This window comes from Azolla caroliniana, unplaced genomic scaffold (genome assembly GCF_043228905.1).
Source record: "Azolla caroliniana isolate FFs.n. ecotype wild unplaced genomic scaffold, voAzoCaro1.0.p SCAF_9, whole genome shotgun sequence".
In the NCBI taxonomy this organism is placed as follows: Eukaryota; Viridiplantae; Streptophyta; class Polypodiopsida; order Salviniales; family Salviniaceae; genus Azolla; species Azolla caroliniana.
The window spans coordinates 2,450,027-2,468,723 of record NW_028230444.1 but is presented as its reverse complement, the minus strand read 5'-3'; the positions used below and the strand labels follow the sequence as shown (position 1 = coordinate 2,468,723).

Below are 18,697 nucleotides of genomic sequence, written 5' to 3'. Positions count from 1 at the left end.
GTTCTTAGGAAAAGGAAAAAATTATTGCAGTTATGACGGAAGATGCCTCTATTCACGGTCTCCTCTCAAGGACCAATTTGGAAATATCATCACCCCTGGCCCTTGCCTTGATCATCCTTTTTGTATATAACACTCTCTAAATGTACATTTTGTAGCCTTCCGGCGTTTTTTCTTAATACTAATGATGGAAATCTTTTTGGAAAAAAAAGCCCTTTATTCTATTCCTTCAAATCCCTTTTAATGTTCACAAAAGAGCTTTGCTTTAATTTTCCCTTGTTAACAATCACTCTCAATTAAGATTGGCTCGCCGATGCACTTCTTAAAGTGGCTCTCATCTCAAACTTGGTGATGTGTACATGCATGTACATGTGTATCTTCACATGCGTGCATGATTCCAAATGAAATGTTGGCATGATATTATTTGCAAAACAATACAAAGATAGTTGATTTCATAAATGATACTCGTGAAAAATGCAATGTTACAGCCCCTCTTTTTTATGTGACTAAAGGTATCAATTGTCAAGAGATGAGTAGCTACACTAGAGCACATCTTTTGAAAACTATTGTGTATAATCTGGATACTTTAACATGATTAACTTAGCCCCAACCATCGAGATTCCAAACCATAAAAGAAGTAGCACAATAGTTGTCCATCGTGAATATAGGCCTCAATATTATTGTAGATTTGTTCTCTACTTTTAAAAAGGGGCATTTAGAGTTATAGCATGATATGTGCTTAAAAAAATTCACATTTCAGTGGTATGAACTTCTATGAAGCATGATATTATGCATACTAACAATAATTTCCTATAAACTAATCAATCTTGTGTATATTAAAGAGGGCAAGATCATGCTGAAATATGATTAAGTATAATGTTCCACATATAGAGGATCACATTTTGTTTGAAGAAAACATGCAAATAAGCTCCCAAATTGTGCTTAGAGTGACAAAAGTTTCAATATAAAAAACATCATACTCTTGCAATTTCATAACAAATGGGTGTGTGCAAAAACTATCCTACTTCCATAACTTCATAACGAAGGATTGTGAACAAAAAACATCCCAAAAAAGTGGCATATTTGTATCTTTTGTTACTATTCATTGTTCAACTACATTACACAAACTTTATTCAAAACTATCCAAAATACAAACACTTGAGCATTGCTTGCTATACATATGGAGGTTCGAAACACTTTAATAAGTATGCTACAATATCGACACCTTAGTTCCCTATGTATGTATCATATTCACAAAGTTGGACTACCCAATGAGAGAGAATCAATTTTTTATTATCAACAACAAATGTCAAATATGACCTATAGGGACAAAGTAAACCTTGGTATTGGGTAGTGACTCTTGATGTTCAAGAATTGTACTAATAAACGTGGTAATTAAAGTGCACATTGTGACGACAAGAGAAATGTGTAAATAATAACATCATGTGGAAAGCAAACTCAATTGTGGATGAAGGTGGAGCATTCATTCAAATTTTGATACTTCAAGACTCACAAACTTATTCAAGGCTAAATATACATAATGTCAATGTCTCCTTGCACATTAACAACTCATCTCACATTGAAGAAAATGTTAGCTAAGTCATTAATAGAAAAATCGTGTGGACAATAGACAAAGGGATGACTCTTGCATGCATCAATTACTACAATCTCCATGTTTGGGGAAGAAGATATTAGAAATATTGAGAATCGATTAGATAGGTATATAGAGTTACAACCACAGAGATGGATATATAAAAACAAAACTTCTATTACATATGAGAGTAGCTCACAATGGTAGTTCACCCATGCGCTCACACCTTAGAGCTTTGAGAAGTGTGTGATGTGTGATCACACTTTAATTTCCAATCTACCCTCCAATTGTTCTCAATTTAGCTTCCTACCCTTGCCCTCTCATACCCCCCTCTTGTTTTCAAAGATCTCCATACAATCTTTTCATACACACCAATATACTTCACCCTCCCTAACTCCCACATCACACACTTCTCTTCTACCCTTCCTCTCTCTTTCTCTCTCACTCTCCCCTACTTGTTTTCAAATAAGCCCATAAAATCTTTTATCCCACATCAAATATATCAACCCCCATACCTCCCACATCATCAAATTTGAACACTCACACACACACACACACACACACACACACACACTCTCTCTCTCTCTCTCTCTCTCTCTCTCTCTCTTTCACTCACATTTCTCTTCTTTCACTCTCATTCTCCCTCTGATTCTCCCTCACATACACCCACCCACCGATTGTATACCGCTCGCACTCCTTTTATCGACCTCATGGTCTAAAATTCACTACAAAATTAGTGGGGATTGATTATCAATACACCACTGTGTAAGAGAGTGGATTATATTCTCTATTTGGTCTGAGTGCAACATTAAATGTGCATGTCAGTTGATAGTAGTGGAGATATTCCTTTTCTGTCAATTGACTTGTCATTTAATATGACCCAACTCCCTAGATATAGGCTAGTGCTAGATAGTACTTATCTTGAAGTCAATGGCACGTACTTCAAGACTAAGTACATTGTAACTTGCCCACAAAATATTCTAGTTGACTTGATTACCTATTTTGCTCTTTCCTAAATCCATTGTGTTCTACGCATCTACGGTTTCCTAGATTAACACCTTATCGACCCATATGGTCGAGTTGCACACTAGTCGCTCATCATTTGCGGCGCTATCACAAAATGTGCACTCTAAGAGCACATATGGGGATAGATTTACAAATTGGGGTTGATCATTAATTATATCTAACATGCCCCCTCAATGGTGAACCCATTGAGTTCACTTGGAATTGGGCCAACTCCTAGTCGTCGAAGGTGTTGTTGTAGTTGTTATGCTCCAAGCTCCTTTGTGAATATATCCATAGCATTTTCTGATGTCGGACAGTACTCAAGCTCCACAGTCTCATCATTTATTAGCTCTCGCACATAGTGATACTGAATCTCTATGTGTTTAGTACGTGCATGAAATACATGGTTCTTGGCAATGAACATGCAACTCTGATTGTCACACCGCAATACTGTTGTTGTCCTTATTGGAACCGCCACATCCATAAGGATTCTTCTTAGCCAAACTACCTCGCATGCTGTTATGCATGCTGCTTTGTATTCTGCCTCCGTTGAAGATAGTGCCACTGTTGGTTGTTTTTAATACTCCATGAAAAGCCTCCAGAGCCTATTGAAAAATAAGATCCAAAAACTGATTTTCTGGAATCACTATCTCCACTGCCCAGTTGGAGTCACAATATCCACTAAGTTCGTCAATTGTTGGCTTGTACAAGATTCCGTAATTTAAAGTACCCACAATGTACTTTAATACACGTAGTGCAACTTTCCAATGAGTCTCATGCGGCTTGTTGTTGAATTGACTCACCACACCGACTACAAAACAAATATCCGTCCTAATGTTGCATAGGAAAATTAGACTTCCTACTAGCTGTATATACTTCCTTATGTCAACCATTGGTGATAGGTCTTCTTGGGATAACTTGCAGTTTGACTTCATTGGAATCGACTTCGACTTGCTGTCCATCATCCCAAAGGTCTTCAAGATCTCTGTTGCGTACTTTCTTTGTGACATGAAGATGCTAACCGAGGTTTGCCAAACCTCAATTCCAAGGAAGTAGTGTAAAATCCCCAAGTCTGTCATTTCAAACTCAGTTTTCAAACACTCTTGTGTTTGGCCAATACACTCTTCATGGTCACCAATAAGTACTAGATCATCCACGTAAATGATGATGATGACTTGTTTCCCGTCCTTCATTTTGACATACATACTTGCATCTGAAGCACATTGCTTAAAGTCGATTGATTGTAAGAACTTGTCTATCCTCTTGTTCCAAGGTCTAGGTGCTTGCTTTAGACCATACAACGCCTTCTTAAGCTTGTAGACTTTGTTTTTGGAATTTGGCATCTCAAACCCTGGTGATTGTGTCACGTATACCTCCTCCTTGAGATGCCCATTCAAAAATGCCGATTTGACATCCATTTGATAAATCGGCCATCCTCTTGAAGCAGCCAATGCTATGACCATTCGAATTGTTGTCATGCGAGCTATCGGGGCAAATGTTTCTTGTACATTGAACCCTTCAATTTGGGAGTATCCTTGTGCTACTAGCTTGGCCTTAAATTTCTCCAAAGAACCATTAGCTTTATACTTTACTTTCCACACCCACTTGGTGCCTCTCACCTTCCACTTTGTTGGCCTCTCTACGACCTCCCACGTGTCATTTTTCATGATGCTATCGTATTTTGATATCATCGCCTCTTTCCACTTCGGGTCGGCCATGGCTTCCTCCACTGAGGTCGGCTCACTCACTGAGCCTATGATGTCCACCATAAGCGCCATGTTGAAAATGTGGTCAGAGGTTCTCCCTTGCTCCTGTATTCTTCTTGATCTTCGTAATCCATTAGTTGAAGTTTTAGGAAACTCAACTTTAGGAGTACGGTCATTGAAGAGTTGTTGATCCCACTTAGGTATTTTCTTTACATATGGCATTGGCATAGGCTGAACTAGTGAGCCGTTACCATCAGATGGTTCAGCTTCCTTTTTTGGATAGTGGGTCGGGATTGCGGGGAATACTTCTTCAGTTGATGAGATAACTTGAGAATCATTGTTCTCATCTAGCTATGGTCGTTCCTCATCGAACTCCACATCGCAACTTGTCAATATCTTTATTGCCTCTGGATCGTAGAGTCGATAGGCCTTTGACTCTTCACTATATCCAAGAAAGATACACTTCTTGCTTTTAGCATCCAACTTCTTTCTGCTCACATCTAGAACATGTGTGTAGCAGCATGTACACCCAAAGGTTCTGAAGTGTAGCATTGAAGGTTTCTTGCCTGATTAAGTTTCTTGGGGTGTTTTCCCTTGAAGTGCCTTTGTGTAGGTCTGATTGAGGATGTAAACTGTTGTATTCACTGCTTCAGTCCAGAATGGGTCGGGCAACGCTTGTGCCTTCAACATACACCTAGCCATCTCGACAATGATCGGTGCCGCAAACTCATGGTGGGAGCGGTTGGATAGAAAACCGGGAACGTGGGAGGCATTTGAAAAGACTCTCAGGATGGAATTTGTCCATCCCAAGACAACTTCTAAAGTGATACAAGATATGTGTCACTTGTTTGATAAGGGTAGGACTATTGACCAATTCAATCAGTATTTCCGCGACATGATAACAAAGCATGGACTTTTGTCGGCATCTAATAAGCAAATACTGATAGGATTATATATTAATAGTTTCCATAATAAATTTTCATTATGAGATCCACGCTCATCAACCCAAGACCTTGGGAGAAGCGATGGAACGTGCCCGCATTCTGTTTGACACAAAAGCTCGTTACCAACCAAAAGAGTCGGAAGGAGAAAGCGGTAAACGTAGATACCAACCTTCTCTGATAGGTCAAGGCGACAATGCGAAAAGGCGGTGTCGCGAAGAAAACCGTCCACAAGTGGAATCGGTGCACCGGAGCGTAGGAACCGGCTCTTCATGCACGTACGCTTTATGTTGTACATAAGAGAGAATTAGGTACATAGAAGATCCTGGGTAGGTAGATTCGGTAGGAAGGGAGTTAATGGGAAACGGCTCCTTTCTTGCCTATAAAAGGGGGGAGACGAGGAGGAGGAACGGATCGCGGATAGAGAGGACGAAGTGTTGTCGGGTTGTCGGCCGAAGGCTTCTCTCTCTTCCAAACTCCGTAGCTTCTTTCTGTGCAGGTTTGAGGAGGCTCGCGCTGCTCTGAGGAATGCCCAGGTGCTTCCGGCAGCACCTCCAACCTACTCCTTTCTTTCTGAGCATTTATGAACAGGCATCAGCATCTGTTCGCCGGCCTGTTCGGTTGTAACCGACTTTGTGCTTCTTGTTGTTTGTCTTTGTTAATATATATATACCTACATTCGTGTCTCTCTGCGTCGGCGTCCCACTCGCGTCTTTGTTTCGAAGGGCCGTGTCCCTGTGAATCTACGCTCGCACGTAGTGGGTCTCTTCACTTCTCCTTTGTCTCTTGCTCTTCGGTACAAGACCCCCGAGGCCCCGCCTCATTCCACGCATCCGCGAGGAATACTTGGACAGCGTAATGACGTCGTTCCAGGCTCGCGGGGCTTGCTTAAGTTCGTACAATGACTTCTTAAGTCAACAAACTGCCAAGGTGTTTTGTTCGGATAGAAAACCGGGGGGCTATACCATGTACATTTGCTCCTCAAGATCACCTTGCAGGAACGCGTTCTTTACATCCATTTGATGTAAGTGCCACCCCTTTGCCATAACTACGGCTAGCAGGACGCGGATAGTCGTCATCTTCGCGACCGGCGCAAAGGTCTCATCGTAGTCCACGTCGTGCTTCTGCGCGTAGCCTTTTGCTACTAAGTGGGCCTTGTATCGATTGACGGAGCCGTCGGTATTGTATTTCACTTTATACACCCACCGACATCCGATCGGCTTCACACCCTTCGGTGCGTCAACCGGGTCCCATGTCTCGTTCTGCGTTAAGGCGTGCATCTCTTCCTCCATTGCGGCACGCCAGTTCGCGTCTTTCGCCGCTTCTGCGTACTAGCTCTCCGACTCACGCAATTCCGCCACTCACGTCATGTACGCATTGTCGTGGAGAAAACCGTCCCTAGGCGGAATCAGAGAATGATGTGCACGAATTGGCCCTTACACGCGGGCACAAGTTTTGTTGTAATGTACATATTTAGGTACAAGTTGGCTGATGTGAATATCCTAGGTCGCACGGATTTGATAAGTAGGAAATCGAGGCATATCTCTGTCCGAAAGGATAGAGAATAAAGATGATGTAACAAGTTGTAACGGCCTCTCTCCTTGGGATATAAAAGAAAGGGAGAGGAATCGTAAAAGGTATCGCGTTTTGGCGAGGACGAAGTGTTGTCGGATTAGGACCGAGCTCTCTCCTCCTGAAAGGACTACATGCTCCGTAAAACAATGCTCGACCACAACCGAGTCTAGGATCAAACACAGGAAAACGGGTAATGTATGCACGACACAGTAAAGAGAAGAGTACACAGGATGTTTACGTGGAAAACCCAAACAGGGGAAAAACCACGGCAGTACACAGACTGCAAACTATCACTATGTTACAATATACAATAGATGAACACAGAGGCAATGGCCTCTTGTTCACTATCTTTGCCACAGGTGGCGGTTACAACAGAGACAACATCCTCTTCGTCTCTCACTCACTCACTCTCTCTCTCTTTCTGTACAGGGTTGCGCTCTAATCTTGCACCAACAAGAATGACAACAACTCTTAAGTTTGCCCTAAGTCATATTTATACTAATATGACTTTTCGGCCATTTACAAATATAGTCCCAATGGACTCTCAAGAACATATTTACGAATATGTCCCTTCATCCGGTGAGCACTCCTCACCGGGCTTGCATCATCCGGCGCTTGCCGGGCACTCGTCATTCGGTTCTCACCGGGTCTTCACCATTCTGGCTCTCACCGTGTCTTCCGTTGCCGGGTACTCCACATCCGGTTCTCACCGGGTCTTCCGTTGCCGGGTACTCCACATCCCATCCAGAGGGATTTGTTTCGTAACAAACTCCCCCTTCACTCCGGCATGGGATGTCTTACTAGTCCGATCCGCTTCTGACATGCATCCAGCTTCTCGGGTATCAGCACTTTGGTCAGCATATCTGACCCGTTCTCGTTCGTGTGGATCTTCGTTAGCGCGAACTCTTGATCTTCTACTCGCTCCCGGATCCAATGATACCTACGCTGGATGTGCTTCGTCCTGGAGTGGTACGCTGCGTTCTTAGCAAGGTGGATGACACTTTGATTGTTGCAATAGAGCCGATATTCATCTTGCCGGAAACCGAGCTCTCCGATGAAGTCCTTCATCCATAGTATTTCCTTGCCGGCTTCCATAGCAACCTTGTACTCCGCCTCCGTGGTTGACAACGCAACTGTCTTCTGCAGCCTCGACTGCCACGAAACAGCTCCCCCTGCATATGTCATTACATACCCGGATGTAGACCGACTGGTATCCACATCAGCCGACATGTCCGAATCGATAAAACCGTCAAGTTGAGGTTTACCAGAGCCAAATTAGAGACACATATTCGAAGTGCCCTTCAAGTACCGGAGTATCCATTTGATCGCGTTCCAGTGCTCCTTGCCGGGATTGCTCATGAACCGGCTCACCACTCCGACTGCGTTTCCAATATCCGGTCGAGTACACACCATTGCGTACATTAAGCTCCCGACGATAGAGGCATATGGAACCTTCACCATATCCGCCTTCTCTACTTTCGTCTTCGGGTTTTGCTTACCGGATAACCTGCAGTTTGCTGGAAGTGTCGATCCGACCGGTTTCGCATCTGACATGTTGAACCGCTGAAGCACCTTTGTCACGTACTTCTCCTGTGACAGCCACAATTGCTTCGTTGACCGGTCCCGGATAATATGCATCCCTAGCATCTGTCTTGCCGGACCCAAGTCTTTCATTGAGAAGGTCCGTTGAGAGCCTTCTTCAGCATCCGTATTTTGGCTTGGTCCCGTCCGACGATCAACATGTCGTCCACGTACAGAAGGAGTATCAGGAAGTCGCCTCTTTCGAACTTCTTCACAAACACACAGTGATCGGCCTGTGTCTTGTGGTACCCTTGATCGGTCATGAAGGAGTCGAACTTCCGGTACCATTGTCGGGGAGCCTGCTTCAGTCCGTACAAGCTCTTCTTCAACCGGCAAACTAGGTGCTCCTTCCCTTTCTCCACGAATCCTTCCAGTTGCTGCATGTAGATCTCCTCTTCGAGGTCACCATGAAGGAATGTCGTCTTCACGTCCAACTGCTCAACCTCGAGGTCCATGCTTGCTGCTATACTCAGCACCATCCAGATGGAGGTCATCTTTACTACCGGGGCAAATAACTCGTCGAAGTCCACGGCCTTCTTCTACTAGAACCCCTTCACCACGATCCTGGCTTTGTATCTCGGGGGGTTACCGGCATCTCCCGGTTTCAACTTGTACACCCACTTGTTTCGGAGTGGCCGCTTTCCTTTCGGCAACTCCAACAATTCGTATGTATGGTTCTCATGTAGGGATTCCATCTCATCCTGCATGGAACTTAACCATTTGCGGCTATGGGCGTCACTTTTAGCTTCCTCGAAGTTTTCTGGCTCCCTCTCATCGGTCAACACCACATGCTCTACATCTGGAAATCTCCGGGGGGCCCTTCTCTCTCTGAGAGGATATCTCCGTCTTTGTCTTTCGGCAACCGGCTCCACTATTTGATCTTCATCCGAATCTGATTCGGGGTCTTGGCCTATTCCGATTTCAGCTTCCTCTACTTCTTCTGCCGGTACGGTATCCTCACCGTAACCGGCTGGTTCATCAAGTGCTAACCGGTCTCTTGCCGGTTGGGTCTGCTCATCGTACAATCGATCCTTACTGGTCGACTCAGAGTTCATTATCTTCTTCTCCGACTCCCAGTCGGCGAGCGTCTCGTCCTCCATGAAGATAATATCTCGACTCCGGAATACCTTCTTGTCGACCGGGTTCCACACTCGGTAGCCGAACTCATCGTCGTCGTAACCGAGGAATATGCATGGCTGGGTCTTCGGATCTAATTTTCCTCTCCGGTCCTTAGCTACATGCACGTACGCGAGACACCCGAACACCTTCAGATGCCGATAGGACACTTCCTTATCGGTCCATACTCTCTGTGGCGTTGTCGTGCCTTTCGGCTCCGGATCGTTGCGTGAGTCGGGTGGGAACCACAGAGGTCTTGGACTAGGAGAAAAGAAGTTCGTGAGATAGAGATTAATTATGAGTAAATAGCAAAGAGAAAGATAAGAAACTCGTGAATCACACGAGTATACTATATTAATTGGTACTTAGGGTGTTAAGAGAGAAGTAGATGTATAAATCGTGAATCCCACGAATAATTTTTGTATTGATTAATACTTAATCCAAATAATCAACAACCCTTTACATATTTCTCTCCTCCCTATATAAGGAAGGAAGAGCTAAGCATGGCTTCATGCTTTTTTTTTTACAAAAAGTGTTCATGTCCACTAAATGTGCATGTGATGCTTTTTTATTTCCTAAGTATAGGGCTCATGCACGCTAGATGTGCATGAGTTATTTTTAGTGTCTCGTGTTTTTTTTCTTTTTCATATATTAAAAAATACACGATTTACCTTTTAATAAAGGTATGCATAAATAAAGGTCTTATACGTATTAAATCTATATTTAAAACACTTAAGATAAGTTAATGTAATGGTAAGGTTGGGGTTTGTCAACGTGGAGGTGCAGAGTTCGAATCACGCCCTGTGCAGTAGTGAGTATTTCCCTTTTTTTTTTTACATTTATGTCTCTTTATCCGGCTCTTCCTTGCCGGTATGCCGTTTTCTTCCTTGCCGGTATGCCGTTTTCCTCCTTGCCGGTATGCCGTTTTCTTCCGGTTCTCACCGAGCACTCCATTCTCTATCCGGAGGGACAAAAATATAATTTCCACATAGTGTGCAACCTACACTACGACACTCGCCCCCTCCAAACACGCACATCCTCCGGTATGTGCCGAAGTTCTTGATTCTTCGTATCCGTCTTCATCCGAAGCTTCCTCTGATTCTCCCCTTATGTCGACTATGAGTTGTAATCCACTTTCTTCGCTTCCCGCATCATTGTGGTCTTCGTCCGATTGCTCCTCGTTGTCGGCCTCGACTTGGATCACAGAAGGTTCGTCGTCGGTCCGCTTCTTAAAAATCTTGACCCGCTTCCCGGCTATAGGCACTCGTAGTATTGTTCCATCCAACTCGGACAATCGGTACGTCCCGTTGTCGAAGACCTTCCGAACCTCGTACGGCCCGAACCACTTTTTCGCGAATTTCCGCATCGTTGTATGTTGATGGTCCAAGCTACTATCATAGACGATCACCCAATCTCCTTCTTCAATCCTCCTCGGTCGTAGTCGGTGCTTTGTGTCGAACCGGCTTTTGTTCCGGAACCGTGCTTCTTGTTGTCGGCGTGACGCTTCCGCTACATCTTTCGGTCTTCCCTCCAGTTGTCGTATCCGGACCGCTAGTAGTTCTTCCCGGCTCATCTCTTCCTTCCACGGTAGTATTGTCCATGTCGCGATTGCGGTTTCCGTTGGCATTACCGGTGCTTGTCCGATCATGAGTTCTGCCGGCATGTAACCGGTCACGGAGGTATGCGTCGTCCGATCTGCCCATAGTGCATACGGAAGCATTTGTGGCCAATCCTTCACCCTTCCGTCGCATGCCTTCGCAAGTGCTTTCACGATCGGACTATGTCCTCGTTCGATCTTCCCGTTGGCCTCCGGATTGTAGGCCGTTGTCAACGTTAACCGAACTCCATGTTTGGCGAAGAATCCCCTAGCTTTGTCCGAGTCGAGTTCTCCTCGGTCCGCAATCACTTGTCCTACGCAGCCGTACCTACAAAACACTTCTTCCAAAAGAAATTGGCACACCGCGGCACACGTTTTCCTCCGAAGCGCTCGACCTTCAACTTGGTTTGTGAGATCTTCTCGAGCTAACACCAAGTATTTCTTTTGTCCAATCCCGGTCGGCATAGCTACAATGTCGACCATCCACTTGAAGTTGATTGTCGGTGAGAATGTCGGATGCAGCTCATCTCGGTGTCGGACCCCGGAGTAGACTTGACATTTCTCGCAGCTTTCTGTGAACTCCGCGACATCTTTATACATGTTCTTCCACCAATATCTTTGCTTGATTTTCACAAAAGTTGCCCATGTTCCTCGATGTCCAGCCCAATCGGATTCGTGGAACTCAGACATTATCCGGTTTCGTTGCTCTTTCGTCCCGACTACTCGAAGTGGTATCCCATCCGGTCTTTTCGGCATCCTCCATATTAAACCGTTTTCCAAGAAGAACTTTTGGACTTGCCTCTTCTTCCTTCGGATCTCGGCTCTCCTTTCTTTATCATTGGTTGAATCCTCGACCTCTTGTAGCATCTTCCCGATCATCAAGGTTTCCCCCTCGTATTCTTCTTCCCGGAATTCTCGGATCACGTTCACTCGGCATATGTGTTCTGACGTGAAGTAGTCTTCGGAAACTTGTTCATTATCTGATTCGGTTATGTTGTCTTCAAACCGCGCCCTCGATAACATGTCCGCTACCGCGTTGTCCTTCCCCGAGATGTGTCGAACCTCCGGATTAAGTGACTTGACATATGCAATCCACCTTAGCATAGCCACATCCGGTATCGTACAACACCGCATCATCCCGAGTATCGGAAGACAATCCGTCTCGATCACCACTTCAGCTCCGATCAAATAATCCCGATCCGATTTTATCGCCGACACGACTCCCCACAATTCTCTTTTGACTTGTGCATATCCGCGTTGCCTTTCGTTGAGGACCTTTGCTCCAAATCGGATCGGATACCGCGAACCATCCGAGTCGGCTTGATTGATGACCCACCCGATACCGGTTGGACTTGTATCAACCGTTACTATGATTGGCCGCTCGTAGCTTGGCTTCTTAAGTGATTCCGCCCTCCATAGTGTCTTCTTGAGCTTCCTCATGGCTTTAGTGTGTTCCGGTTTCCACTCGAATTTCTTACCTTTCCGCAACAAGTGATAGAGCGGGTCCGCTATATGTGCATAGTGCGGAATCCATATGTGATAGAATGCACACGCACCCAGAAACCTTCGGACTTCTGATGTTGACTCACATACTTCCTTCATAGCTTGAATCGCATCGATCTTTGTTGGTGACGGTCTTCGGCCGTAGGGTCCACATAGATGTCCGACCACCAATATTTCTTCTTGCCCGAATGCCGATTTCTCCCCGGAAAGTGTTAGGTGCACATCTTCTAGCTTTCGCAACACTTTCTCGCAATCATGAATATGGTCGACCACGAACTTTCGGCATCCCCGATCATCCATAGTCTCATCTTTTTCTTCCACCGCGCATCCTTTCATCGGAATGTCATCTAGAAACGGCATCGTTATCTCCGGGATGCAATCTCGAAGCACCTTGTTCATCGCGTTCATCATATGTGCAACCGAGTTTGTCGCTCCTTGTGGTAGTGTGCACATTCGAACTAGTCCTATCGGTGTCCGCATGGTAGTGATGTCTCGGCTCTCCACGGCTAGTTGGAATTGGTCATACCCCGAGTATAGGTCCTCGATGGAGTATATCGCACGTCCGGCAAAAGCTTCCGCGAATTCGTCCACTATCGGACCGACTCCCGAGTTCCGGATCGTGACCTTGTTCACCGGTTGCAAGTCTTGGATGAATCGGAGTGACCCATTCTTCTTCGGAACCGTAAACCATCGATTTGAGTACGGAGCACTTGATGGCTCTAGAATCCCCATCGCCACCTTCTCCTTGAGCAAGTCGATGACTTTCGGAATATGCGCCCGTGGCACCGGAATCGGCTTCAGGTTCCACGGTACATGATCAATCGTGAAAATCACCATCGGCTCCACTATCTTTGGATCAATGCATCCGATCTCCCTCGATGTGAACGCGAATGCTTTGCCATGTTGCTCCAACATCTCTCGAAACCGTTTTTCTTCTTCTTGTAAGAGGAACCCACCTCCACCGATCCGAAGTTTCTTCCGGGTCTCATCTGTGAAGGCATGTCCGATATCCACGGACTTCCGAAGTGTCGGATCTCCCGAGACTTCTTTCTTCTTTTGTTCGCTATCGGCGGGTAGTGGTCCCGCGGCCGGTTTCACCTTCTTCTCCACGGTCTTGTATTTCGTACTTACCATTGCTTCTTCTTTGCGGAGCGCATCCGGCCCCATTTTCGCAACGATCTCGTACATCTCGACCGATTCCACCGGGACTACCCGGTTCCCTTGGCTTTTATCTTCCGCAAGCTCTTCAAGCCGTTGTAGTGTATTCCCATAGAACACTTCCTCGATCACTCCCACGATTTCTTCGTCTTCTTTTATTATTGATGCCGACCGTAACTTATCCTCCACTTGTCGGTATTGTTTCTTCATTCCTCCGGTCACGGCCGTGTACGTAGATGCCCCATCCGGGCCGATTCGTACTTGTTTTGCTCCGAGAGTTTTCTTCCTGTGTGGGGTATCAGGGCTTCTCGGACTATCACTTCCCCACTCCGCAACAGTCCGCTTTAAAAATCCATTCTCACTTGGGACAAGAGTTCCCTCTTGTTCCTTTTGTGATTTGCCGGCACCGTTAGGAATTGGACGGATTTCCCTCCGTTTTGGCTCCGAATTCGCGCAAAAGCCGCACCACTATCGAGCACCTTCGTCTCCATCCGTGAAGCCGTGATAAAGGGTTGGCCGAGGATGACAGAATGTGAAACCTCATCCTGCACAAAGAAATTTTGGTCAATTTCGACATCCCCGATCTTTACCGTCACATCCGGACAAGCCGCAAATAGGTCTTCTGTCGTTTTCGTGGCTGCCCGAATCTTCCATCCATGGTTGGTGTTTATAGGCCACTTCCCCTTTCGGTAGAACTCCTTGGACATCAAGTTGATCTCTGATCCGTGATCAATCAATGCTAGCACGGGTTCTTTGATGTTGCCGATTCGGACCGGAGTCTCCGTAGTCGCACGTGCCCAGTGTGGCCTTGTATAGTGGGAGTTCGGAATTTCGCCTTCCACTTCGGTGTCGTTCATTGAAACGGTATTTGCATTCACCCTTGGAGCATTTTCCTCCGTACTTTGTCTCTTCCTTTTCACGAGATCCACGAGAAGATCGTGAAACTCCTTCGCTATTCCGAGTAGTTCCCGCAGCGAAAAATCTACCCGGCTATCCAAGATTCTTTCCTCGAACACTCTTTTCAAGTCGGTTTGTTGTTCTATGTCCGAGGCGAGCTTGAATGCCGGAGTCGCCTTTTCTTTTCCCTTACCTCCGAAGTTCCAGCTTTCCGGTATCTTCGATGGTCCGGCCGCATCCTCCGTGCGCCGTCGTTTCTCGTCCACATACACCTCATGTAATTGACACAGGGCGTATATGCTATTCTTGTCGACAGGGCACTCCCATCCCGTAGCTTCCCGGACGCCTTCCGCGGTGTTTCGGATATCGTTGGAGTCGGTTTTCTCGGTGTTTCCTAGCACCTCCGGCCAGAAAGACGCCTTCGCTCCCGATGACTCCCCGACACATATTCCCGCGGTTGTCGCATAGTTGCTTCTTGCCGCTAACTCCTCCTCGAGCACCTTCTTCATGCCGCCTTTCCGGAAGTTCGGTCGGAGTGGCTTCCGAGAGTCCATCGAATGAATCCGGTTTCCCTCGTAGTAGATGAAATCCCGTCGTAGCGCCTCCTTATGGTCGTCGCAATCCCTCCGATCGTGTTCGGCGCTATCGCACCATATGCACCGTCGATCCGTATATTTGGAGCTTGTGGGGCGGTCATCCGACTTCTTCACCATCGCGATCTTTAGATTCTCCATCTCCTTCAGCAGCTGCTCCACCGTAGACGCGTCGACTCCCTTCTCTGCCGTAATCTCCCGAGCCCTCGGTTGATGGTCTTCCAGTCCCGTTCTCGGTTTCGGAATCGGTTCCGAAACCCTCTTTTCTTCGTTGGCAAGCCATTGCCCCCTCTTCGTGTACCGCGCGACGATATCCCGCACGCTTTCCCATGTTTCGGTGAGGCCGCTTTCGGTGGTCGTGTCCTCAAGAAGCACTCCGAGATCTTTCCGGTCCCGGACGTCCACAGCTCGCAGAAACATGATGACTTTGTCCGGTGCAAGAATAGTTTGATCTCTCGCGGACAACCTCCCGAACCGACTTTCGAATGTCGAAAACACTTCGAGGACCTTCAGCCCCTTACCTGACGTTTCCACCCAATCCTCGAATCCCCTCCGCGTTGCCTTGGAGGAGTCCTCGACGGCAAACGTGGTCTTTAACGCCTCTTCGAATGCTTCCCACGTCGGATTTTGTTGTTGCAACCTGTGGATACTCCCTTGAAGCCCGTCGGTCGCCACCCGGTTAAAGGATGTCACTTGCAGTCCTTCCGAAGCCCGGCACCGGAGCATCTCCGCCTTGTAGTCCTGCAAATATCGCGACACATCCTTACCATTAAATTGCCCGTTGCGTTGCACGAGCCGCTCTACTGATGCCGAAATCTCCGACATCGTGCGTTGTTCTTGAAGCATCCGTTTGAACATCGCCATCATATTGTTAGCTTGTTGAGCCTCCATCTCCTTGCCACCCGTCTTCACGTCGGGTTCACCAACTGTGTCGTGCCTTTCGGCTCCGGATCGTTGCGTGAGTCGGGTGGGAACCACAGAGGTCTTGGACTAGGAGAAAAGAAGTTCGTGAGATAGAGATTAATTATGAGTAAATAGCAAAGAGAAAGATAAGAAACTCGTGAATCACACGAGTATACTATATTAATTGGTACTTAGGGTGTTAAGAGAGAAGTAGATGTATAAATCGTGAATCCCACGAATAATTTTTGTATTGATTAATACTTAATCCAAATAATCAACAACCCTTTACATATTTCTCTCCTCCCTATATAAGGAAGGAAGAGCTAAGCATGGCTTCATGCTTTTTTTTTTACAAAAAGTGTTCATGTCCACTAAATGTGCATGTGATGCTTTTTTATTTCCTAAGTATAGGGCTCATGCACGCTAGATGTGCATGAGTTATTTTTAGTGTCTCGTGTTTTTTTTCTTTTTCATATATTAAAAAATACACGATTTACCTTTTAATAAAGGTATGCATAAATAAAGGTCTTATACGTATTAAATCTATATTTAAAACACTTAAGATAAGTTAATGTAATGGTAAGGTTGGGGTTTGTCAACGTGGAGGTGCAGAGTTCGAATCATGCCCTGCGCAGTAGTGAGTATTTCCCTTTTTTTTTTTACATTTATGTCTCTTTATCCGGCTCTTCCTTGCCGATATGCCCTTTTCTTCCTTGCCGGTATGCCGTTTTCCTCCTTGCCGGTATGCCGTTTTCTTCCGGTTCTCACCGAGCACTCCATTCTCTATCCGGAGGGACAAAAATATAATTTCCACATAGTGTGCAACCTACACTACGACAGCGTGTCTCCGTCCAAGGGTACTGAGGGTGATCTGTTTATCACATATGTCGCCGTCGACAGTGCCTCAGCCCAAAACTTCTTGGGTAGTTTTGCATGAGCCAGCATACTCCGGACCCTCTCCATTATGGTCCGGTTCATCCTCTCGGCCAACCCGTTTAGTTCCGGTGTCTACGGCCGGATTCCCTTCGAGCGGCAGTACTCCTCGAACTGCCCCCGGTATTCTCCTCCGTTATCTGCTCGAACCACCTTCAGCTTCCGTCCGGTTTCTCTTTCCACTCTCGCGTGGAGCTCTTTGAAGACGGATAGCACCTGATCCTTCGTCTTCAACGGTGTGGCCCACAACTTCTGGTTATGGTCATCTATGAATGTCACGAAGTACTGCGATCCGGCATGTGACTTCGTGTCCACTTGACACATATCAGTATGCACCAACTCCAGTGGTACATTACGTCTCATCGGTGGCCTTGGTCTGAAGGAGGTCCGGTTTTGCTTACCGGCCAGACAATCAGTGCACTTCTCCAAGTGCACGTTCTTCACTGGAATGAGGTTGTCGTCTGCAAGCCTCTTCATCCCCTTCTCGCTCATTTGACACAGTCTCTTGTGCCACAGCTCACTGGCATTGTCGGATGCCACGTTCACTTCTTCCGGGGATAACCGGGCATTCATCAGGTACAACGTGTTGACCTTTCGGGCCCGAGCCACAATCAGGCTCCCTTTGTTGAACTTCATAACTCCGTTCCAGATGCTACCCGTGTAGCCTTCATCATCTAGCCGACCGGTTGATATCAGGTTCAGTCGAACCTTCGGAACGTGTCAGACATCCTTCAGTAGCAGCTTGCATCTGGGTGGGGTTGTCAACCACACGTCTCCTATGCCAACAATTCAGCATGTACCTTCATTCCCCATCCGAACACAACCGTGATCACCGGCTGAGTAGGATGAGAAGCATGTCTGGTCCGGGGTAAGGTGGAACGACGCTCCGGAATCGACCACCCAGGTCATCTCGTCGCCGGCAAGGTTCAACTCACTCTCCTCGGTGATGAGCATCAACTCTTCTTCGCTCGCCGCGATTGCCGTTGTTCCCTTCCGGTCCGGCCCCCTCCGGTCTTTACCGTTTTGGTCCGGTGTCCACTTCGAATCGGTACCGTCGGTTTCGTTGTCTTTTCGGAATTGCCGACAGTTCTTCTGGAAGTGTCCCGTCTTGCCGCAATAGAAGCAAGTAGGCCTCCCGCTTGACTTTGACCGTGTCGCCGACTTCTCCCGGTTCTGGGGACTACGGTTCCTTTGTCTTCCGCGTTCCAATTCGGTAAGGAGAGCTTTGGAATCGGAGCTTGTATCCTTATCTTTCCGACGCGCCTCCTCATCTGGCAAGCTCGATTTCACTCTTGCTAGGGATAACCGTTTCCCTTCCAGCCCGGCGTTGCCCAAAGTGACAACCAACGTCTCCCAGCTATCTGGCAGGGAACCGAGCAGGACTAGTGCTAGTACCTCATCGGCGAGAGGTACTTCCATTGATGTTGCATGGTGGATCAGCCCCTGGAAGGCATTCATGTGCTCCGCCATGTTGGAGCCGTCTTGGTACCAGAGTCTTACTAGCTTCCGAAATACCGAAACCTGATTAACAACATTTTTGTTTTGAAACATAATGCCGATCTTCTCCCAGAGCTCATGAGCCTTGCTCTCTTCATTGAAAT

At 46.6% G+C, this 18,697-nt stretch overlaps 1 protein-coding gene across 1 annotated transcript in view; it reads right to left on the bottom strand.

Moving 5' to 3' along the window:
- LOC147859827 (caffeic acid 3-O-methyltransferase-like) overlaps positions 1-980 on the bottom strand; it is a 96,342-nt gene extending 95,362 nt beyond the window's left edge. Inside the window, exon 1 of the mRNA XM_087324529.1 lies at positions 971-980. Within this exon, the coding sequence (XP_087180655.1) occupies positions 971-975 (5 nt within the window). The 5' untranslated portion in view covers positions 976-980. The remainder of the gene's footprint in view (positions 1-970) is intronic.
- Positions 981-18,697: the final 17,717 nt, after the last annotated feature.